Here is a 10,928-nt window from a genome sequence, read left to right as displayed (position 1 = left end):
TAAATTTCAGGAGAATCTAGAACAAAGAGATGAGCTGAAGCTAGTCAGTTAATTTGTCTTTATTGCCTAAACTGCAAAACATTCTCTAAATACCAAGAAGGAGAAATGGGGCGGGAACAGAACACACAAGGAGCCAAAACTTAGATATTTATCTATGAGGAGTTGAAGTTAAGGTCCCAACTCGATGCGATTGTAACCCTGAAATAGCGGGAATCTCTCAGTTAAATAAGGTGGGGCAATGGGACAGTGAGCAAAAAAGAGGGCTTAAGAACCAGATGGTTTTCAGTCTCTAGAGGAGAACCCGAGCTTATGCAGTCTCTCACCAGCAAGCCCCCGCTGAGGAACAGGCCTCAGGCCCTGCCTTGAGCCTCTCCATTTAGGCTATGACTTCCTTCAAGGCGGCCCCCAGCTCTGGGAAAGAATACTCGTAGCCAGCAGCCAGTGTCCGCCGAGGGACCACCTTCTGGCCCTCCAGAAGCATGACAGCACGTTCTTGCCCAAAGACAGCTTGTACCACGGCACTGGGGAGAGGGATGAAGGCCGGGCGGCCCAGGGCTGCGCCCAAGGCCCGGGCAAACTCGGCATTGGTAGTGGAGGAGGCAGGAGCTACTCCGTTCAGGATCCCCTGCACATGGCTTGTTTCAAGGGCATGGGCCAGGATTCCCGCCAAGTCTCTGATGTGAATCCAGGGGAAGAACTGGTGGCCTGAGCCAATGGGGCCCCCCAGGCCCAGGCGGAAAGGCAACAGCATATGACCAATTGCACCGCCTCCACGGCCCAGCACAACCCCTAGAGCAGGTAAAAAGGATGGTACAGGGAGGCCCCTCGACCTCCAGGCACCCCCACTGTTCCTCTCCGCTTTCCCTTCATCACCCTTTACCTATACTGACTCTGCTCTGTGGCAGGTGAGAGCTGTGGCTCTCTGGGAGGTCCATCCTCCCACCTGCAGGTCAGCCAGAAGTGGTAGCATCTCCTGTGAGCTCAGCTTCCCTTATCCCCACCCCATCCTGGTCCAGAGAAGACATTCCAACCCCGTCTGATGCCCAGGCCCCTTGTTCTCACCAGAGCGCACCACCACTTGGCGTGTAGAATCTCCAGGAAGTCTGGCTGCAGCTTCCCATTTGGTTACGAGGTTGGAAAAAAAGTCGAAATCCCCTCCTGGGCTGTCCTCGTCATACTCCGCAGTCGGGCTGGGCTGGTAGTAAGCTGCCGGTGGAACAGCACTGGTTTGCCCTGGGTGTCCTTTGTCCCATCTGGCCCTTTGCAGTCAAGGCTCCCCTTACCTCACCCTCCTTGGCACCTTGGGAATCTCTCCATGGGTAGTCAGAGCCATGGATATTTTCCCCTACAACTTTTCCATGAGCTGACCTGTTCCTGCCTTGGAGTCATTCTTATCTTTCATTAGAGAGCTAAGCTGAGACTGCTAGAGTGCAGAAGCTAAGAACAAAGACTTCGGTGCCAGGCTGCCTGAGTTTTAATCTCAGCTCCGAAATTATTGATTTTGTCACTTTAGGTAAATTACATAACCTCTCTGTGCAGAATCTTTACATCGGAATAATACCTATCACATAGGTTTCTTGTGAGGATTATATGGAATATGTGCAAAGCACTTAGAATAGTGACTAGTGTATATGTATGTGTAGTGTATATAGTGTGTGTGTGTGTGTGTGTGTGTGTAGATATATATATCTACCGTGTGTGTGTGTGTGTGTGTGTGTGTAGATATATATATCTACCCTGGTGGCTCAGTGGTAAAGAATCTGCCTGTAATACAAGAGATGTGGGTTCAATCCCTGGATCGGGAAGATACCCTGGAGAAGGGAATGGCCACTCCAGTATTCTTGCCTGGAGAATCCCATGGATAGAGGAACCTGGCAGGCTACAGTCTGTGGGGTTACAAGGAGTGGGACACAACTAGGCGACTAAATGTGTGTGTATGTGTATAATTTGGTCCCAAAGGCAAAATACAAAAACTGACAATTCTGTTCCTAAAGCTCTGTGCTATGAGAAATAAGGGACCTGGGAGTAGGTGGGGCTTTCTCAGGCACTGGGAGCAGAGCCACTCCTCTCACTTTCTCTGAGGTCCCCATTTCTCAGTGAAAATACACAAAAGTCAGGAGAAATATGTGTGGAATGAGGGCCTAGGTAGTTCCTGTGCCTGGAAAAGACCAGCACTCTGGAGCCTGAGCTACCCCTCACTGTACTCCCTCCTTTCCCTGGCTAGTCTAAGGGCTGATGGCGTGGGGGGCATACCTACACCTGTGACTAAGACCCAGGCCTGGGGGGGTTGTGGGGCCTTGGCTATGGCTCTAGCCAGCGTTTGGGTGGTCTCCAGGCGGCTGCTGAGAACTTCTTTCTGAAAGGCTGCACTCCACCTGCAAGAGAAACATGCGTGCATGCATGCTCAGTCATAGGAGAAACAAAGGGGAATAAAATACCACTAAATACATGCACATACCCTTCCTTCCCTCTCCCTGGAGCCCGTCTGTGTCCTAGATGGGACAAAGGTTATATCCTAGTAAAGCCCTCACTGCGGCTTAGAGAAATGGTCCCTCTCTCCTGTAGAGGGAAAAGGCACAGGTACCTGGGGCATCCTGAATGGGAAGTAAGGCCCACTGGCTGGGAAGAAGGGCAAGTGGGTGTGGAGGAGAGAGGGTGAGGGGACGAACTGTTCGGAATATGGGTTGAGTTCTCCATCTGCCAGCCCCAGTCTCCACAGCTCACAGGTTCCCATCAGCATCGGCCCTCTGCTCTGAAGAATGTCAGCTTCAGGGACCGGCTGACCTGCGGAGAGGGTTGAGGATGTTCTCTCCCGCCAGGTTGACTGCAGCATCGCAGCGGGGCAACCCCGACGTCGTGAGTTCTTCCTGTGGGAGAAGGCACACAGTGGCCTCGAGGCCTCACTCGGCGCCACCCAACTAAGCCTTCTTTCCATGCCTCCAGAAAATGGACATACCCACGTGATCCGATCTGGCCCTGGCTTTCGGGAGATCAACGTCACTTCGTGGCCTCTGCCCTTCAGCAGCTGGGTTAGGGCTGTCCCAATGAAGCCCGTCCCGCCACCTGATGAGAAAATGGGAGGTGTTTATCCCCCCGGGGGGCCTTCCGTCCTCGCATGTGGCCCCTTCTCTGGTGCCCTCCCCTCTGACTTCAGCCTTCTCCCCTGCTTCTTGCCCCCTCCCCGCGATGCGTGCAGGGTGAAACACACGTCTCGGGGTTTAGGGAGATTCGGCCCCTAGGGCTTGGAGGCAAAGGCCAGGCAGCCTGTGCACGAGACGGTGCCCTCTCATAGAAACATTAGAAACAGTCTCCTAAGCTCTCAATTTCTGGCTATAGTTTCTTTTTATAAGCCTGCCGCCTCCCGCCCCCAGCCCCTTCCGGCCCTTCCTCACCCACAAGAACTCGCATCGCGACCACGACCTAACGCGCCTGCGCCAGGTTTAGAGCGTGCCTCCTCTAGGACGCCGCTATAGCCTTTTGCGCATGCGTCTTTCCGGGACGCGCGCTCCAGTTGTGGGGCGGGCCGGGTTGAGGCTGGGCGTGGTCCTGCCTGGCGACCCGGAAGAATTCGTAGAGAAGGCGGTACTTTTCATTGCAAGGCGTGGCTGGGACCAGGCAAGGAGGCGGGGACGGGGAGTAGACTGAGAGGACGAGCCAAAGAGGAGAGGAGGCGGAGTGGGGAAGATTTTAGTGTAGAAAAAACCTTTGACCTAAAGCACGAAGCTTCTTAAACCGCCGAATTCTGAATGTCTGTTCAGTTAGATGGATCAGTAGTCCAAGAGAATCTGTCCAGTGGTACAATGGATTTCTTTCTACCTAGCCTATTTTTTTACCTTTTTTTCTGCGTGTTCCAGCTCCTTGCTGTCGGCGTTTAAATGTCCTCAAGTTCTCTTCTACTTAAAATAACCCTTCTCCAGCAGTGTTTTTCCTCTGCTAATGCCACCTCATGCGACGAGTTGACTCACTGGAAAAGAGTCTGATGCTGGGAGGGATTGGGGGTGGGAGGAGACGGGGACGACAGAGAATGAGATGGCTGGATGGCATCACCGACTCGATGGACATGAGTTTGAGTGAACTCCGGGAGTTGGTGATGGACAGGGAGGCCTGGCGTTGTGATTCATGGGGTCGCAAAGAGTCGGACGCGACTGAACTGAATGTCTTAATAATCAAACTTCTTTAAAAAGTGGGGTCCATTTTCTACTTCTACTTCACATCCGCTGGCTTTGCCTTTATCATTCTCTGCGCCTCTCGCCAAGATCACCAAATTACAATGTGTCACCACAACTAATGCCTACTTTTCGTTTTTCTTGACCTCTGTATCGCTGGACACTTGCTGACTCGTCCCTCCCATTGGAAATGCTTGTTTCTCAGCCTCAAGAAAAGCCTCATTCTGGTTTGGGTCTTTTGCTTAGCTTTATTCAGTCTCTGTTGCTTGCTCTACCTCCAGGTCTTAAAATGTTGGTATTCCTCGAACCTGGGTCCTAGGATCTTCATCTCTTCCCATTCTGCACTTTCTCCCAAGTTTGTATCTTGGGGAACTCAGTTACCAATCTTAAAAAATTTGACTTCCCAAATCTCCTGCGAACGATAGGAGAGCCTGAGAGCTACTGAATTCTATAAAAACTTCCCATTAGATATCTCTTCTTGGATATGTAAAACTCTGTTGACTTTCAGGTCAGTTCAGTCTCAGTCGTATCCGACTCTGCAACTCGATGGACTGCAGCACGTCAGGCCTCCCTATCCATCACCAACTCCTGGAGTCTACTCAAACCCATGTCCATGGAGTCGGTGATGCCATCCAGCCATCTCATACTCTGTCGTCCCCTTCTCCTGCCCTCAATCTTTCCCGGCGTCAGGGTCTTTTCAAATGAGTCAGTTCTTCACATCAGGTAGCCAAAGTATTGGAGTTTCAGCCTCAGCATCAGTCCTTCCAATGAACACCCAGGACTGATCTCCTTTAAGATGGACTGGTTGGATCTCCTTGCAGTCCAAGGAACTCTCAAGAGTCTTCTCCAGCACCACAGTTCAAAAGCATCAATTCTTTGGCGCTCAGCTTTCTTCGCAGTCCAACTCTCACATCCATGCATGACCACGGGAAAAACCATAGCCTTGACTAGACAGACTTTTGTTGGCAAAGTAATGTCTCTGCTTTTTAATATGCTATCTAGGTTGATCATAACTTTCTTTCCAAGGAGCAAGCATCTTTTAATTTCATGGCTGCAGTCACTCTCTGCAGTGATTTTCAGTTCAGTTCAGTCGCTCAGTTGTGTCTGACTCTTTGCGACCCCATGAATCACAGCACGCCAGGCCTCCCTGTCCATCACCAACTCCCGGAGTTCACTCAAACTCACGTCCATTGAGTCGGTGTTGCCATCCAGCCATCTCATTCTCGGTCGTCCCTTTCTCCTCCTGCCCCCATTCTCTCCCAGCATCAGAGTATTTTCCAGTGAGTCAACTTGTCGCATGAGGTGGCCAAAGTATTGGAGTTTCAGCTTTAGCATCAGTCCTTCCAATGAACACCCAGGACTGATCTTCTTTAGAATGGACTGGCTGGATCTCCTTGCAGTCCAAGGGACTCTCAAGAGTCTTCTCCAACACCACAGTTCAAAAGCATCAATTCTTCGGCGATCAGCTCTCTTCACAGTCCAACTCTCACATCCATACACGACCATGGGAAAAACCATAGCCCTGACTGGATGGACCTTGGTTGGCAAAGTAATGTCTCTGCTTTTTAATATACTATTTAGGTTGGTCATAACTTTCCTTCCAAAGAGTAAGTGTCTTTTAATTTCATGGCTGTAATCAGCATCTGCAGTGATTTTGGAGCCCAAGAAAATAAAGTCTCTCACTATTTCCACTGTTTCCCCATCTGTTTGCCATGAAGTGATGGGACCAGATGCCATGATCTTAGTTTTCTGAATGTTGAGCTTTAAACCAACTTTTTCACTCTCCACTTTCACTTTCATCAAGAGGCTCTTTAGTTCCTCTCCACTTTCTGCCATAAGGGTGGTGTTATCTGCATATCTGAGGTTATTGATATTTCTCCCAGCAATCTTGATTCCAGCTTGTGCTTCACCCAGCCCAGGGTTCCTCATGATGTACTCTGTATATAAGTTAAATAAGCAGGGTGACAATATACAGCCTTGACGTACTCCTTTTCCTATTTGCAACCAGTCTGTTGTTCCATGTCCAGTTCTAACTGTTGCTTCCTGACCTGCATACAGGTTCCTCAAGAGGCAGGTCAGGTGTTCTGGTATTCCCATCTCTTTCAGAATTTTCCACAGTTTATTGTGATCCACACAGTCAAAGGCTTTGATATAGTCAATAAAGCAGAAGTAGATGTTTTTCTGGAATTCTCCTGCTTTTTCGATAATCCAGTGAATGTTGTCAATTTGATCTCTGTTTCTTCTGCCTTTTCTAAAACCAGCTTGAACATCTGGAAGTTCACGGTTCATGGATTGCTGAAGTCTGGCTTGGAGAATTTTGAGCATTACTTTACTAGCGTGTGAGATGAATGCAATTGTGGGGTAGTTTGAGCATTCTTTGGCATTCCCTTTCTTTGGGATTGGAATCAAAACTAACCTTTTCCAGTCCTGTGGCCACTGCTGAATTTTCCAAATTTGCTGGCATATTGAGTGCAGCACTTTCACAGCATCATCTTTCAGGATTTGGAATAGCTCAACTGGAATTCCATCACCTCCGCTAGCTTTGTTCATAGTGATGCTTTCTAAGGCCCACTTGACTTCACATTCCATGATGTCTGGCTCTAGGTGAGTGATCACACCATCGTGATTATCTGGGTCATGAAGATCTTTTTTGTACAGTTCTTGTGTGTATTCTTGCCAGCTCTTCTTAATATCTTCTGCTTCTGTTAAATCCATACCATTTCTATCCTTTATTGAGCCCATCTTTGCATGCAATGTTCCCTTGGTATCTTTAATTTTCTTAAAGAGGCTTAACTTACTAAATATCTTCTAGATCCATCTATTTCTATCTATGCCACCATTACTCACCTTCAAGTTATTAATATTATCCTCTTTGATCTATTTTCTGCAAGTTTCTTTAATAGGTCTGTGTTTTTGCATGTTTTTTTTCTCTCCAAACTGTTCCACACACTGAAAAGCTGAATGAGTTTTTAAAAATATGTGGGAGGAACACTGTGCAGCATAAATTCCTGTTACAAAGTTCCTGAATGTGCTGGATAGACTTGAACACATCTTCACTTTAATACATTGTTGAGTTAGCTAGAAAATAAATCTCCAGAGGTCAAAAACAAAGTGTGCTTTGGGACTGAGGCTACCTTGTGGGTCGCCAGACTGTCTTTGTAACCCAAAGGCTTGGTTGACAGACAGTGCCTGGGAAGGGGCAAGGGTGAGGAGCTGTGGGGAGAAGCAGAGTGTTTGCTAAATCAGGTATCTTTAGACCACAGATTCAGGAGGGTGGAGGTCCATCAATAGCCTCTTTGAGGTGAGGTGGAAATCTCTTCTAGAGCTTTGTGCCCCTTGTAAGAGGGGATATACATACAGAGTGGGACAGCACTCTGATCCCAGCAATCACTGCTCCCCTGGGAGGCTGATGGAGAGCAGACTCTTAATGCCTTAAAGATGTTTTTGTTTGGGGTTCTGGGGATTGGTGGGTCAGCTTCTCCTTCCTCTTCAGCCTCTGCTTTGACAACTGATGTAGTTAGGTTAAACGGTTCGCAGATCTCACAGTCTGTCTGACACATTGGCAGTTAAAATGTTCAAATCTGAGCCAGATAACAAGACATGAGAAATTTCCATCTGCACATCTGGATGGAAGGGCAAGTGCAGCTGGTGCCCTTCAGGAAGACAAGGGTCTCGCCTGAGTCTGTTGTAATCATAAGGACTTCATTCATTGAAATGGAACTGTTTCCCTCACAGTTGCTTCCTGAAACAGCAAAAGGAGCTGAGCACAGTCCCTCTGGGTGGTCAGGACATCACTGTGGGGGCAGAACAGGAAGCCAGGACTCGGGGAGGTATCTTTCCTTTAGCAGGGGCTGAGGCAGGACAAGATGGGGTGTTTGCTGGTGACTCTGCACCTTCCCCCGTGCAAGCTTTAACTGTGTGAATGTCCTCTTCATTTTGTTTGGGCAACTTCTCTCAGGCTCTGGGATATGACTTGTTAAATTCTATTCACATCATCACTTTTTTTTTTTTAAAGTCTGCACTTTCTCTCAGGCTCTGGGATGTGACTTGCTAATGCTGCTCACACCATCATTTCACGTAGTTTCTGATTAAAATATGATAGATCCAATCAACCAAAATCCTTACCTGGAGACCCAACAGATAAAGGACCTTAGAACCCCTCTGGTCTCCCTTCTTGACACAGTCTCAGACCCCAGAGTTTGTGGTGATAGAAACAATGTCCTCTGAGCCTAAGCCTCTGTGCAGATGCCAACTCTTCTCCCAGGGCCATACCTCCTCTTCTCTTCCTTCCAAGAAGATTTCTAGATGCCACCCTCTCCAGCTAGACCACTATCCAGACATCCGTTCCCAGTGGGGCCTTACTCTGGAGTTGATACTTTCTCACCTCTGGCATCAGCCCCATGTTTTTCTGCTCTTGCTCTGGATCTACCATGAAGACCAAGTGCCCTTGAGATCTGTCTTTTTCTTTCCAGATGCTCTTGTGTGTTTGAGTACTGGAGTGTGTGTGTGTGTTTATGTGTGTGGGATTGACCTTTGGTCAGGCTGAAGGGAAATGTTTAGCATGAGCAGCTCTTGTTGCACCACCAGAGGTCTCAGTAGCCCAGAAATTCCACTTCCTAGCCATTCAAAGGAAGGGCTATATTGTGATCTGAGCACAGGTTGGAAAAGAATTTCCAGACATGAGGAAGAGCGAGAAATGAATAGAGTTTATTAGAGTGGGAGAGGACATTTGAAGAGCGCTCCGGGTCAAGGGAGAACTGAGCCTTTTAAGGGTTAATAGCAAATTTTTATAGCCTCAAAACAGAGAATTCCTGCTGCATTGGTGGCATTAGGTCATTGGTTAGGGTGCTATAGGGTGGATATTTTTATCTACTATGGAGTCAGGGAGCTGGCCGGTTAAGATTTGGGGCAAGTCATGCTATGGGGCTTGGTCAGTTCTGGAAATGATCTTGGTATAGAGCTCCACATCTGTGACCTTGGTACAGGGCTCCACAGGCTACAGGCTGCAGATTGTTTCCAGGGTTCTGTCTCTGGGCTGTGAAACGGCCATCGGGAGACTTTTCCTGGTTTTGTTTCTCCCTGACCAATAATACAGCAAATAGACAAAGGCAGGAAAAGTCAAGCCAAGTGAGAGATATTGTCCTCCTAGTTCATTGCTGGATCCTGAATCTTTTTATTTCTTAGGTAATTTACTAAATTTTGCTGGATGAAGCACAAGCTGGACTCAAGATTGCCGGGAGAAATGTCAATAACCTCAGATATGCAGATGACACCACCCTTATGGCAGAAAGCAAAGAAGAACTAAAGAACCTCTTGATGAAAGTGAAAGAGGAGAGTGAAAAAGTTGGTTTAAAGCTCAACATTCAGAAAACTAAGATCATGGCATCCTGTCCCGTCACTTCATGGCAAATAGATGGGGGAACAATGGAAACAGTGACAGACTTTATTTTGGGGGGCTCCAAAATCACTGCCGAAGGTGACTGCAGCCATGAAATTAAAAGACGCTTTCTCCTTGGAAGGAAAGTTATGACAAACCTAGATAGCATATTAAAAAGCAGAGACATTACTTTGCCAACAAAGGTCCATCTAGTAAAAGTTATGGTTTGTCCAGGATGTGAGAGTTGGACTATAAGGAATGCTGAGTGCCGAAGAACTGATGCTTTTGAACTGTGGTGTTGGAGAAGACTCTTGAGAGTCCCTTGGACTTCAAGAAGATCCAACCAGTCCATCCTAAAGGAGATCAGTCCTGGGTGTTCATTGGAAGGACTGATGCTGAAGCTGAAACTCCAATACTTTGGCCAACTGATGTGAAGAACTGACTCATTTGAAAAGACCCAGATGCTGGGAAAGATTGAAGGCAGGAGAAGGGAACGACAGAGGAGATGGTTGGATGGCATCACCAACTCGATGGACATGAATTTGAGTAAGCTCTGGGAATTGGTGATGGACAAGGAAGCTTGGTGTGCTGCAGTCCATAGGGGTCACAGAATCGGACACGACTGAGCAACTGAACTGAACTGTTACATCATAATGCCTAGCACAGTCATTCACCCATAAACATTATGTTTATAATAAGAATAGTACTTTCAGCATTATTCAATCTCTAAGTGCTTGGCACCACATAAGCAAAAGAAAGTGGAAATCCATTCTATTTAATTATTTTTGAGTAAAACACTTAATACAAAGCTTGACCACGATTGTTGTTGTTCTGTCACCCAGTCGTGTCTGACTCTTTGTGACCCCATGGACTGCAGCACACCAGGCCTCTCTGTCCCTCACCATCTCCCAGAATTTGCCCAAGTTCGTGTCCATTGCATTGGTGATGCCATCCAGCCATCTTATCCTCTGATGCCCCCTTCTCCTTCTGCCCTCAATCTTTCGCAGCATCAGGGACTTTTCCAGTGAGTCAGCTGTTCGTATCCGTTCCGTTCAGTCGCTCAGTCGTGTCCGACTCTTTGCGACCCCGTGGACTGTAGCCTACCAGGCTTCTCCATCCATGGGATTCTCCAGGCAAGAATACTGGAGTGGGTTACCATTTCCTTCTCCAGGGGATCTTCCCGACCCAGGGATCGAATCCGGGTCTCCCGCATTGGAGGCAGACACTTTAACCTCTGAGCCACCAGGGAAGCCCATAAGATGACCAAAATCTTAAGTTTCAGCTTCAGCATCAGTCCTTCCAAGGGGAGTATTCAGGGTTGATTTTCCTTAAGATTGACTGGTTTGACCTCCTTGCTGGCCAATGGACTCTGAGGCGTCTTCTCC

The 10,928-nt window shown here is 48.0% G+C and overlaps 1 protein-coding gene across 3 annotated transcripts; it reads right to left on the bottom strand.

The window, feature by feature from the left end:
• Positions 1-44: 44 nt before the first annotated feature.
• Positions 45-3,507, bottom strand: SDR39U1 (short chain dehydrogenase/reductase family 39U member 1). 3 transcript variants are annotated; one of them, XM_055436119.2, is made up of 6 exons: positions 3,393-3,507; positions 2,957-3,063; positions 2,785-2,867; positions 2,254-2,375; positions 1,063-1,206; positions 45-789 (listed from the first exon to the last, which is right to left on the bottom strand). In XM_055436119.2, the coding sequence occupies exons 1-6, from the start codon at positions 3,406-3,408 to the stop codon at positions 377-379; spliced, it is 885 nt and encodes a 294-aa protein (XP_055292094.1). In that variant the 5' UTR covers positions 3,409-3,507; the 3' UTR covers positions 45-376. The 3 variants fall into 3 exon arrangements, with proteins under 3 accessions (XP_055292094.1, XP_055292095.1, XP_088696097.1); XM_055436120.2 differs by lacking the exons at positions 2,785-2,867; positions 2,957-3,063; positions 3,393-3,507 and adding an exon at positions 2,585-2,716; XM_088839971.1 differs by lacking the exons at positions 2,254-2,375; positions 2,957-3,063; positions 3,393-3,507 and having other exon boundaries at positions 2,785-2,845.
• Positions 3,508-10,928: the final 7,421 nt, after the last annotated feature.

This window comes from Moschus berezovskii, chromosome 9, assembly GCF_049115385.1.
Source record: "Moschus berezovskii isolate FMDL1 chromosome 9, NW_MosBer_1.0, whole genome shotgun sequence".
Lineage (NCBI taxonomy): Eukaryota > Metazoa > Chordata > Mammalia > Artiodactyla > Moschidae > Moschus > Moschus berezovskii.
This window is presented reverse-complemented; position numbering and strand designations above follow the sequence as displayed.

Bases quoted from the DNA above. Each gene is read 5' to 3' on its own strand.
- SDR39U1 (XM_055436119.2), bottom strand. The intron at 2,868-2,956 runs GTATGTCCATTT...CTTCTCCCACAG, and splicing joins GGCCAGATCGGATCACGTGG to GAAGAACTCACGACGTCGGG. The intron at 2,376-2,784 runs GTCAGCCGGTCC...TTTCTCTTGCAG, and splicing joins ATCCTCAACCCTCTCCGCAG to GTGGAGTGCAGCCTTTCAGA.